This window comes from Eleutherodactylus coqui, chromosome 5 (genome assembly GCF_035609145.1).
Source record: "Eleutherodactylus coqui strain aEleCoq1 chromosome 5, aEleCoq1.hap1, whole genome shotgun sequence".
NCBI lineage: Eukaryota > Metazoa > Chordata > Amphibia > Anura > Eleutherodactylidae > Eleutherodactylus > Eleutherodactylus coqui.
Window position 1 is genome coordinate 131,448,339 of NC_089841.1, and position 12,448 is coordinate 131,460,786.

Genomic DNA, 12,448 nt, shown 5'->3' on the forward strand with positions numbered 1-12,448 from the left:
TCTATCAATTCTAATAACTGCTTAGTATCTACATCTGGTGGTCACTATTGAATGATGATACATCATCTTATTTAGTACATTATTTATAGTATTTATGTAATGACTTTGAATTGACTTTTTTCCTAGAAAGTAGTCACTCAACTATACGTTCATAAAATAAAGTGCTTAATAGTAATTAAATGAAAGTTCAAAAAGATTGCATAATTCCAAGCAAATTCTGAAAAAAGTTGCAGTTGCTGATTGAGCTTTGTAACTTTGCATAAATACTTCAGAATAATGGAATACTTTTACTTGATTTATATTGCGATCCCACTGAATTATATATTTTTCTATTTAGTTTCTTATGAATATACATTAGAGGCATTGTCCATCCAACCCTCTTTGAATACATCATCAGGCTGTTGCATGTTGATAAAGGATTAGCTAGTCATGTGATCTTGTGTTTATTGCTGTATATCAGTGAATATATTTGATCTTATATGGTGGCAGTTAGCACTGAGCAAACCAAGCCAATTGAACCCTGTTTTGGGTCGAACTTTGCTAAAGGTTCAGAGCGAACCCAAACTTTAGGTGGTTTATCCTGGTCAAACCCAGTAGAAGAAGGTAGTGGTAGCTTTATTGCCCTAAAATGCTGGGGTTCTATGTTTAAATCTGACAAGGGACAATATCTGCATGAATTGTGCATGTTCTCCCTGTGTTTCTTAATAGTCACCTTTATTTATATAACACATATATATTGCGCAATGCTTTACATCACTTGACATTTTCGGTCCCCATCTTGCAAATCTATATTGTCCTATTAGTAGATTTTTGGAAAACAAAGAAACTCTATGCACATGTTATCCTTGGTCAGATTTGAATCTAGATACTCTAGTGCTACAAGGCAATAATGTTAACCATTGAGCCACATGACCACCACCTTCTTCAGGGATTATTAGGCTGGGTTCTCACATGCTGGATTCCCAGCGGAAATCTCGCTGTTTGGCCGCAGCGAGATTTCCACTGGGAAAAGCGCTGCTTCAAACCTGCGGCAGTTAGCCGCGGGTTTTGAAGCGGCCCGGCCGCTCGCTCTTCCGCTGCGGCCGGTGCTCCCATAGAGAAGAGCGTGCCGCAGCAGAAGGAGAAAAAAAAAGAACATGCTGCGGCTGGCAAATCCATGCCGCAGCACCAGCTTCTGCCGGCTTTTCCACGGCAAATTTGCCGTCCCGGGGGATGAGATTTCTCAGAAATTAGCGTCCGCAGGCAGATTTGCCGCGGCTAAATTCCGGACAGAATTTCCGCGGCAAATCTGCCCTGTGTGAACCCAGCCTTAGAAATTTTTCAATTTGGACCGAATTTTAGCAAACCAACCAAAATTTTCACAGGTATTTATTGCTAGTGACAGATGTTCCCTAAAGTTCTATAATACAGAGCCATAGGCATTCTTAAGGCCTCCTTCACATGGGCGACACCGCACCTCTGCGAGAAAATCGCAGCGATGTCACATCGCTGCACCGTACGATATTGCTGCGATTTTCTCGCAGCAATACCGCAATTTTGTAGCGCTACAATGTCACATGTGACGCTACAAAATCACGCGACTTTGTAGCATCTGCTACTGTCAAAGTTGCATTACATCGCATGCAAACCGCGTTTTCGAGCGATGCGATGCAACAGAGAGGAAGGCTCCATAGAGAAACATGGGCTACAAAACCTCGCGTGTCGCGGGCATATCGCCGGATCTGCGAGGTTTGTGTGTCATTTTGTAGCATGCTACAAAACATCTCATGTGTGAAGGAACCCGTAGGAAAGCAGGGGCTTCTCATACATGCGATTTGTAGCATCGTAGCAATGCTACAAAATCGCACGACTTTGTCGCCCGTGTGAAGGAGGCCTTATGTTTCCTATAGAGAAAAATACTTTGCACTATAACATGGGATGGAACCTTTATGTGCCTAAATTTGAAATCTGAACTGTATAGTATGAGTCCATGTATTTTTAGGTACAATAGGGCATATGGAGATGTCTTAGATTCATTCACATACAAATAAAATACCTTGAAAAATAAAATAGCAGGAGGGCCACAGCATAAGAGATGCCATTGAAATGAACTACGTGGATACAGTAAATCACATTAGACTTTTATCAGACCAAAACAGAAAATAAGGAATTCACAGCAAATATTGGAGCTATTCTTCCCTTTTTGTTTATATAGCTTCAGCCTCTGTATCTTCTTCCATCAAAGTTTGGCTGGAACAGACAATTATAAACACCCTAAAATTAAGTTTTAGATAAACATTTGGCTAATTGTTCCTAATTACTACCTGAGTGAAAAAAAAGCTGGAATTGCCTAAACAGAGAACGTACTATTACATTCAAATATTTTACTTAGACATTTAAATATGTTGTCCCCTGAAAAATATTGATTCTAGTTAAATCCAGACCATAATTATATTGTTTTTGTATTTAGACTTATTTTAATAAAGTTTCAATTCCCAGATATTCCAGTACGAATGTTGAAATAGTGCCACTTGTTGTCTCTATTAAACAGCCTTTCTATGTCCAGTCCATTTCGGTAAATATTCTAAGGTAGTCACACTTGCTCATGATTGCTTCTATGTAGTGGAGCAGTGAGAGATGCAACATTGGACACAGAATAGAAACAGCAGCTGGCACTATTCTAACATTAAAGGGGTTGTCCCGCGCCAAAACGGGTTTTTGTTTATTTCAATAGCCCCCGCCGTTCGGCGCGAGACAAACCCGATGCAGGGGTTTAAAAAAAAAAACGGATAGTACTTACCCGAATCCCCGCGCTCCGGTGACTTCTTACTTACCTTGCGAAGATGGCCGCCGGGATCCTCACCCACGGTGGACCGCAGGTCTTCTCCCATGGTGCACCGTGGGCTCTGTGCGTTCCATTGCCGATTCCAGCCTCCTGATTGGCTGGAATCGGCACACGTGACGGGGCGGAGCTACGAGGAGCAGCTCTCCAGCACGAGCGACCGGACTGCGCAAGCGCGTCTAATCGGGAGATTAGACACTGAAATTAGACGGCACCATGGAGATCGGGGACGCCAGCAATGGAGCAGGTAAGTGAATAACTTCTGTATGGCTCATATTTAATGCACGATGTATATTACAAAGTGCATCAATATGACCATACAGAAGTGTATAACCCCACTTGCTTTAGCGGGACAACCCCTTTAAGATGTGTAAATACAAAAAAAGGTTTAGAATTAAGGGCTTAATGAAACTACAAACATTACTTTTCATGGCACAACCCCGTTAATGGGGACTTTTGGGTAAAAGAGTGGTCTGAGTTAAAAGAGAGAGAGTTCCCCAGTCAGGACCCACATTCTCATCTGGGGAGCAGTGACAAAAAGCATCTCACATTTTGGACATCCAGTCATTTTTCTTTATGGTGCAGTGAAACTTAGGACTTAAAGGGGTTGTCCCGCGCCCGTTCGGCGCGAGACAACCCCGATGCAGGGGTTAAAAAAACAACCCGCACAGCGCTTACCTGAATCCCGGCGGTCCGGCGTCTTCATACTCACCTGCTGAAGATGGCCGCCGGGATCCTCTGTCTCCATGGACCGCAGGGCTTCTGTGCGGTCCATTGCCGATTCCAGCCTCCTGATTGGCTGGAATCGGCACGTGACGGGGCGGAGCTACACGGAGCCCCATTCAGAAAAGAAGAAGACCTGGACTGCGCAAGCGCGGCTAATTTGGCCATCGGAGGGCGAAAATTAGTCGGCACCATGGAGACGAGGACGCCAGCAACGGAGCAGGTAAGTATAAAACTTTTTATAACTTCTGTATGGCTCATAATTAATGCACAATGTACATTACAAAGTGCATTATTATGGCCATGCAGAAGTGTATAGACCCACTTGCTGCCGCGGGACAACCCCTTTAATTTCAGATTTCCTCCCAGATGATAGTTGATCTTTGGTGGTCCTAGCAGGGGAACACTTTGTGATCAGCTTATTGTTATAAGACGTCACTAAGAAGAAGGGATTGTCCAAAGTGGTGAACCCCTTAAGAAAAACAATGTCCTATTTGGGAATTTTGAGTTAATAGAGGGGGTTCGCAGAGAATGCCTCAGCTTCTGGAGGACCTAGCACATCCAGCAATTTTGTTGAGTTCAGTCGGTGCCATGTAATGCTTCATTCTAGTTTATCGCAAGTGTAATTTCCACTACATTTCTATTCCTTTTAATTTGTAAACAAACAGATGTTATTTTGAAGAAAAGTTTCAATTTAGAAACAATCTGTAGGGTTTTAGCATGAATGTGTTTTTAACCCTTTCCAACGACACACTGTAATGGTATGGCTCGGGAATCAGGTTATTCTCACATCATGTCATAGCAATATGGTCTGAGTACGGTGTTAGCTTTAACATACAAATGACACCCTGCACCAGCTGGGATAAACCTATGCATTGTTCATATCTTCACAAGCATAACAACTTGTACTATAAAAGAAACAGGAAATTAGTTACCAGGATAGCATCAGCACCCAGAGCCGAAGAAAAGCTGTGCCTGTAGAGGAGGAGTCAAGTTAATATTGGCCATTACCTATTGGATTAATCCAATAGATAATGGTCATTTAAGAAAAAAAACTGCAGCTTCTCCCACTTTTCTGTTTGCGATATAATGCCTGAGACAAATATTTGCTGGGATTGTCCATAAAACATAAGCACAGGGCCAGCACAGAACTGAGTAGACAAAAAGAATGCAGCCTAAATCCAGCTCCCGCTTATAGACTTTCTGGCTCATGGGCATTATTATGTGGTGGATTTTGGCAAGATCTGTGGCAGATCCACATCCCATTCATTTGAAATCCGCGTTGCTGGAAAAAAAATGTAACCTGTCATTTTTTAATATAGATCCATGTAGCAAATTCTGCATGTGGATTTTGCCCATTCACATGGACTAAATCCACATGCAGAACCGTGGCAAAATCCACCGTGGAAATATGTGGCTTAGTCAACAATTTCTGCTGTGGTTTTAGAGGCAGAATCAATGTGAAAAAAATTGCGTGAACATATCCTTACAGGTTTAGAGGGGTAGAGAGTAGAGATGAGCGGACGTACTCGGATAAGCACTACTCGTCCGAGTAATGTGCTTTATCCGAGTACCTCCCCGCTCGTCCTGAAAGATTCGGGACGCGCTGCGGAGCGGGGAGCTGCAGGGGAGAGCGGTGAGGAACGGAGGGGAGATCTTTCTCTCCTTCTCTCCCGCCCGCTCTGCCCCGCTCCCCGCTGCGACTCACCTGTCAGCAGCGGAGTGCCCCGAATCTTTCAGGACGAGTACAGCGATACTCGGATAAAGCACATTACTCGGACGAGTAGTGCTTATCCGAGTACGTTCGCTCATCTCTAGTAGAGAGTAAACATGGATGTTTCCTAAAAGACGTATTCACTGCTTTTCTACTTTAATGTTCAACATTTTAAATTATGACATCAGGCAAATCAGGGGCAAAAAAAAAAAGAAAATTATATCAGGTACCAATAGTTCTTTCTTGGTTTAGATTTTTTTTGTGTGTTAAGAGGTTCTTTAACATATTTATGCTTCATATTTAATGCTGTGCACCCAAACTCTAAAAAACATTGGTGGAATTGCAGATTTAATCATAAAAATAATAATGATAATAAATCGTAATTTATTGTAGTGTTAACATGTTCCACATGTTACAAGTCAGATGAAGCAGACATAATGAGACCTATGAGTATTAAACCAATAGACAATTTGAACAATAGGAGTTAGGGCCCTTCTCGTAAGAGCTTACAGACTATGAGGAAATAATGGTGACACAAGAGGTACAAGTGCTTGTTCTGTTTAATGGTTCAGCTATATTTTAAAAAAATCTGTATGAGCCGGTCACCATCAAGTATCTATGTATATACAGATATGTAGTGCATTAGGGTGTATGGGGTGTGGAGGATACAGTGGGATGAAGGAAGTCAAGTTTTCAACCAGGAGTAAAGGGGGTAAATTGAGAAAAGTTACATTAGGGAATATGGTAGGCCTTCCTAAAAAGATGTGTTTTTAGTGAACATTTAAAACTATATGTATTAGAAATTACCCTGATTATCTGAGGTAGTGCATTCCAAAGAACTTGTGTAGAACAGTAAACATTTTGAATACGTAAAAGGGAGGTTTGGATTAAAAAGTTATTTAGTCTGACATTGTTAGCAGCGTAGAAAGCATGAATAGGATGGCAGATAGAGATGAGGGAGGAGATAGAAGGCGGTAAAGTACTGTGGGGTAGTGTTGAGCTAACTGAACCAGTAGAACCCTGTTTCGGGTCAGACTTTGCTAAAATCTCAGTTCAGGTTTATGCCAAACCCAACTTTTAGCAAAGTTCTACCTGAAGCAGGGTTCCACTGGTTTGGTTCGCTCAACACTAGATTTGAACAATGGTGTATAACACTATCCAAGAGCCATAAAAAGAGTGTTATACACAACTCTTATGGCTCTTAAATAGTGTTATAGACCAGTTTTAGGGGTTTTGGTGAACTTCTGGTTCGGTTTGAACTAATTTGGATTAACCAAACTTTTTGCGAAAGTTCAGTGAACCAGCTGAACAAACTTTTCAAAAGTTCACTCATCAGTACTGTGGAGAGCTTTGTGGATGACAGTGGTGATTTTAAAATGTATTCCAAAGTGGATGAGCAACCATTACAATGAAAAGCACAGGGTGAAAGTACCAGTATAGCAATTGGACAAAAAGATAAGTCTGGCTGATGCATTCAGCTGAATTTAGGATAGATTGGAGAGTGGGGGAGTGTAGAGAGAAGGAGACTAAAAAGTAACAAATTACAGTTGTCAAGCTAAGAATGGATCAAAGCAACAATAAGAGCTTTTGCAGTATTCGCAGTTAGAAAAGGGTGGATTCTATAGATGGTTTTGAGGTGTGTGTAACACGAGCATGCAAGTGATTAAATATGGAGAGTGAAGGAAAGATTGGAGTCACATATGACCCCAGGACAGTGCTGGGGATGCTAGGCGATATGGTGATACCACAGACTGAAATGGAAATGTCGGGTTTAGGTACAGAAAGTTAGTAGATGGCAGAAACACAAGAAGTTGAGTTTTTGAAAGATTCATTTTTAGACAGAGAGATGTCACAGGAAGAAGTGTATAATTGAGTGCTGTCAGCATAGAGATGGCACTGAAAGCCAAATCTGCTGATAGTTTGTCCAATACGGGCTGTATAGATGGTAAAGAGAAGACTTGTGACCAGACCCTGAGGTACCCCAAGAGGAAAAGAAGTAGTAGAGCCAGCAAATGTTACACTGAACAAGCTGTCAGAGGAAAACAAAGTGGAAACAGTATCCATTACGGCCAATAGAGTGGAGCATATTGAAGAGAAGTTGATGATCTCTGGTGTTGAAAACCACAGAGAGATGCAGAAAAAACAATAGAGAGCTGTTAGATTATTTGACACTTTCATAAAAGCAGTTTCTGTGGAATGTAGAGTACAAAAAACAGACTGTAAGGGGTCGGAAAAAAATATTAGAGAGATAGATTATTAAGTGAGAATAGACCAGATGTTCCAAGAGTTTGAAGATGCAGGGAAGATTAGAGAGAGGTTGGTAGTTGGCAGCACAGGAAGAGTTAATAATATGGATATGACTGCTGTTTAAAAGAGGACAGAAAGATACTAAAAGAAAGAAAAAGGTTAAAAATCGCAGTTAGGTGACTAATGACATCTGGAGACTGGACAAGGTGTGAGTAAATAGGGTAATTAATGCAGGCAGTAGGGCGAGAAAAAGAGAGGGGCCTGTAGACTTCCTCTGTTTTTGGGTCAAAAGCTGAGAGTGAACTAGAGGTTCGGGAAGGAAGGGGATCAAAGCTACCCTGGGATTGGGAGATTATTTCCTGATGGATGTTGTCAATTTTCACTTTGAAGTAAGCTGCCAGGTCTTCAGCACTGAGATCCATCATAGACAGCTGCAGTTTAGGGCTAAAGAGGGATTAAGAAGTGTCAGAGTGTTGTTTTGGATTATAGGATAATGAGATGAGAGTGGAGAAGTAAGCTCGTTTAGCATGGTGAAGGGCAAAGTTGTAAGTTCTGAGCATTAATTTGTAGTTGAGGAAGTCTGCAGGCATTTGTGTTTTTCCCACAGGTATTCAGCACACCTTTTTATTCTATTCCCCAAAGAAAAATTAATAAAAGGTATCTAATACATTATATCAACTTCAAAATGATGACATTGAAAAATTAAAGTTATTCTGTAAAAAACAAGCCCTCATATGGTTTCGCTAGTGGAAAAAATAAAAGTTGTGCCTTATGGAATTTGGAGCGTGTTGATTGACAAGTCTCTCCCTATACACAGGCATGGAGAAAGATGTCAGTCCTGATCGGGATAGGGAGAGCCGGCACCATCCACCTCCTTAACTCGAGAGTTGCGTTCTTAAGACAAACAGAGAAACTTCAAAGTGTGTTAATTTGCAGTGTTTTAGAAAACCCTTATATGGGGGCACTGTGCATATCTGGTCTAGTTTTATGGTGCCCATGGTTTGGGCAGCATGAACCCAGTGACAGATTTCCTTTATGCCCAAAACTAGCCACCACTCTTAAGAGGTTAAAGCACCCATTGGTGCAGTAGTCAACTGCACTGTGTGTCTCTTTGTGAACTTTTCCTTGCTACAGTAGGTGATAACTTATTTTTCAACTTTTTTCTTTAGTTCTAACAGTGGAATGGAACGCACTTCAATTTTCAGCTTTGATAGATTTTCTAGATAAAATACTCCACATGTATTGGCCGTAATCCATTCCAGTCTAAATAAAGAATAACACCTGCATTGAATTTAGCTCACATGTGCATCATACATATCATGCAGACAATATTATTTTCTAGACAGTGAAGCTTAAAATCAATTGTGTCCAGGAAAGCAGACTGAAGCGAAAAATGGAAAGCATTTCATACAGATCGCTTGCTGCAAAGCCAAACTTTTCCAAGTTTCATTTAGACTTCAAAATATGTAGCACATATGGAAAAATACTGTTGACAGTAATAGTGACAGCCCATTTTTAATGGTCTGTGTTTGAGGATGGTTGTTTGCACATTCCACTCTTTAATGTCCACCTGTTAACTTGCAAATATGTACAAAAGTAACAACTGCTTTCCTAGAAATGACAGAGATTTTATGAGCCAAATTACACTTTGAGTTAATAAAAATATCCACTTCCCAATAAAATGCATTCAGATACACACAGTAGTCTCAAAGTCTTTCCTTAAGAAAAAAATGACATCTGCAACTGCCAGCATATTTTCCACACACCAGTACACTGTACTTTACAGCATGTGCCAATGTTCCATTTCCTTTACTGATCTAGATTTTCATTTTGTGTTGACTTGATCCTGTCTATTTTGCAGGTGCTACTGTTTCATGACCAGAATTATGGTCTTCATTATGAATATACAATACCACTGGACCCTATTCCCGAGAACCGGAGTGCAAAAGTCAATGAACCTTTATATATGTGGACACACTCAGGCTGGGAAGATTGTGATGCTGTTTGTGGTGGAGGTAAATAACATCAGCAACACTAAAAATGTACAGTACCATATGCAGAGGCATGCACAGAAAACATACAAAACATGCATGCTTACCACTAGGGACAAAATATTAATCAAGTCGCATGTAGTGCATTTGGTCGTCGATTTTATCCGGTGCAGTCCAGGGTGCCTGCATTGAATAATTTTCAGCTTCTAGTATGATTTGAAGTATTCACATAAGGTGAATTCTATGGATTACAAATAAAATCAAAAGTGCAATCTTCATAGGGACCAATTTAAAGCCATTGACTAACTGAAGAATATTATTTATATAATAATCAAAAGGGCTGGTAAGGGAGGCTCAGTGGTCATCATGGATGTTGCCATTTATTTGAAGTAAGTACACTTAATTTTGGATGATAATTCAACATATAAAAAATTGGCTATAGAGCCAACTAAAGTCTTTAGTCAAGGCATTGTTAAATGAGGAAGTGAGCCTTTGTATAATATCAGCTAAAGAGGCTGTTTTCTTGGTACCAGAACCAGAAAAGGCTCAGTGCCAGGTTTGATGATTTACCACATCCCCTGGTCCAGCATACTGCCAGTTGTTTGCAGGTAAGTAACAATGTACTAAATAGCTTCTATAACTTTTGCTGGCAGGATCATTTTCTGTGGGTATGTAGTGGGTCTATATTCCTGTGCACCCCGTAATCTTGCTATATTTGCTGTCACTAATCGATTACGTAAACATGGTGCAAAGTTTTGGACTTTCAAGAGATTATTCTTATGTGTATAGCTTATCTACTGAAATATAATTTCTTCAGTTTTGATCAAGATGTGTGCAAAAAAGTTGCATCACACTCTTCATTCAGTTTTTGGTACTGAAAACAGTAAGCAAACTGCATAAAACCAAAGTGAACTGTTGTAAATAACAGAAAAAAAAAGTTTTAAAATGTAATTTAAGTTAAAAAATACTTTCAACAGGGTTTTTATGCAGCCTACTTATTATTTTCAGTATCAAACACTGAATGGAGCAATGATGCAATTTTTTGCACACCTCTGTACGTACAGATTAGGGGAACCCTTATGGGGTCCACACTCACCCCCTCCTCTTCCATTTTTATATGGAGTGGTAGGAGGAAAATTATATTTAGAATATTGTAAACCCCTTTAAGGATCATATTCTATGGTATGGGTGTTACATTGACAACCTCCTATTTGTGTGGAGATACAATGTGACGCCCATACAAGAACAGACTTGCAAACCAGCATTTATACAGACACAAGTAGCAAATTACCTTAATGATAAACCATAAATTCTAACTTTTATAGTCAAATGCCATGAGTTAGAAATGGTCTTTTTGGATATTTATGTAATAAGTGATAAAGTACAACATACCGTCTATACATTACTATATCGTAAATCGCAATCTGGTAATACAATTTTGAGTGCAGACAGTAGTCGTCCTAGTCATAACATTAAAGCTATACCTGTAGGACAAATGACCCAGCCTAAACGAGCATCAAAGGTCAGGTTTTAAAGAGGGGATACAAGAGTTGCATGAAGGATAGGGCAGTTCAGTAAGTCCAAGATAATCCTAGAGAGGCTTTTCTTTCTTGTGAAAAGAAACAACATACTAGACAAAATTCTAATAAGGATATTGGTCCAGTCTTTTCGACACCCTATAGCAAGAATTTTGAAGATATTAAAAAGATGTTTTTTTTTAATAAATATCTTCCAGCTCACTCACAGGATGACATTCTGAAATAAGAGGGGGAGACTGGAGTTGTTGTGTCCTCAACTGGGAGGCTTTTTGGAATTTGTGTTTAGGAATTAGATTTCCCCTAGACATAAATTATAAAATGATCTTTTATGTATTTACTATAAATAACTATAGTTCATAATATTTTTTTTCTTGTGTGTTTGCCCCTTGGGCTTGTTAATATTCATCCTATAAGAGCTAAGCGCCACCCCATCCTGCCTGCTCCCATTGCTGGCTGTGGGCAAGGGTCAGGCGAGGGCGTAAAAACACCAGCTGATATACGATCGTGGGAAAGAAGCCTAAGACTTCATTCAGAGATGACCTTATTTCTGACTTTTTTGTAATAAAACATTTCATGCAATTTTTGTTCACACGTAGGCTTTAGAACATTTTATTGTTTATAAATTATATAATATAAAAGTATCTACAAATGAAAAAAAAATTAATACAAACACAAGGGTAATATAGGTGACACACTAAGAATAGGTTGTATATAACTGCTCTACCTCCATAGCGCGTGCTTAAAGAATTCCCACCTCCAAAGTACAGCAGTGAAAAAACTTGTACTAACCAAGAAATACTCAATTCAGCTATGGGTACCAGTGATACTAAGTGACCTTTTCATATAGGTCAGAGTTTGGCTGCAACATACAGTAGAATCTGTTGCGGTGCAAATTGCCACTAAAACCCACACATCTACAGACATGGACTTTGGTGCAGAATTTTTTGTATATAAATATGGTATAAATAATCATAGGTGATCCTGAGGATTGAGAATATGACATAGGCCTGTCCCTTTAAGAGAACAGCGAACATGATACTATGGAGAGACCAGGGGTAGTGATGCAGGAAGGGGAAAGGCAACTGCACAGGTATATCCAGTGGCAAGCATCCAGTTATGGCTACTATTGGTTCATAGCAGTGAAGACCGCATACATGCATAAATGTTCATGATGTGAATTTTTAATACTGATAATGTTAGTAAGTAAAGTAATTACTATTGTCTAGACATTTATATCTTTGCTTTATACACTAGGTGAAAGAAGGACAATAGTCTCCTGTACAAAAATCATGAATAAAAATATAACTATTGTGGAAAATGCAAGCTGTAAAGATCTGATGAAGCCTGAACCTCAAATAAGAAGGTGTAATGAACAACCTTGTCAAACAAGGTAAGCATATTTATAAACCCATTG

At 39.8% G+C, this 12,448-nt stretch overlaps 1 protein-coding gene across 2 annotated transcripts in view; it reads left to right on the top strand.

The window, feature by feature from the left end:
- Window positions 1-12,448, top strand: part of ADAMTS19 (ADAM metallopeptidase with thrombospondin type 1 motif 19) — a 245,169-nt gene that overhangs the window by 207,225 nt on the left and 25,496 nt on the right. For both annotated transcript variants that reach the window (XM_066603164.1, XM_066603165.1), the window contains exons 18-19: window positions 9,367-9,520; window positions 12,289-12,424. In XM_066603164.1, the coding sequence (XP_066459261.1) occupies window positions 9,367-9,520; window positions 12,289-12,424 (290 nt within the window). The remainder of the gene's footprint in view (window positions 1-9,366; window positions 9,521-12,288; window positions 12,425-12,448) is intronic.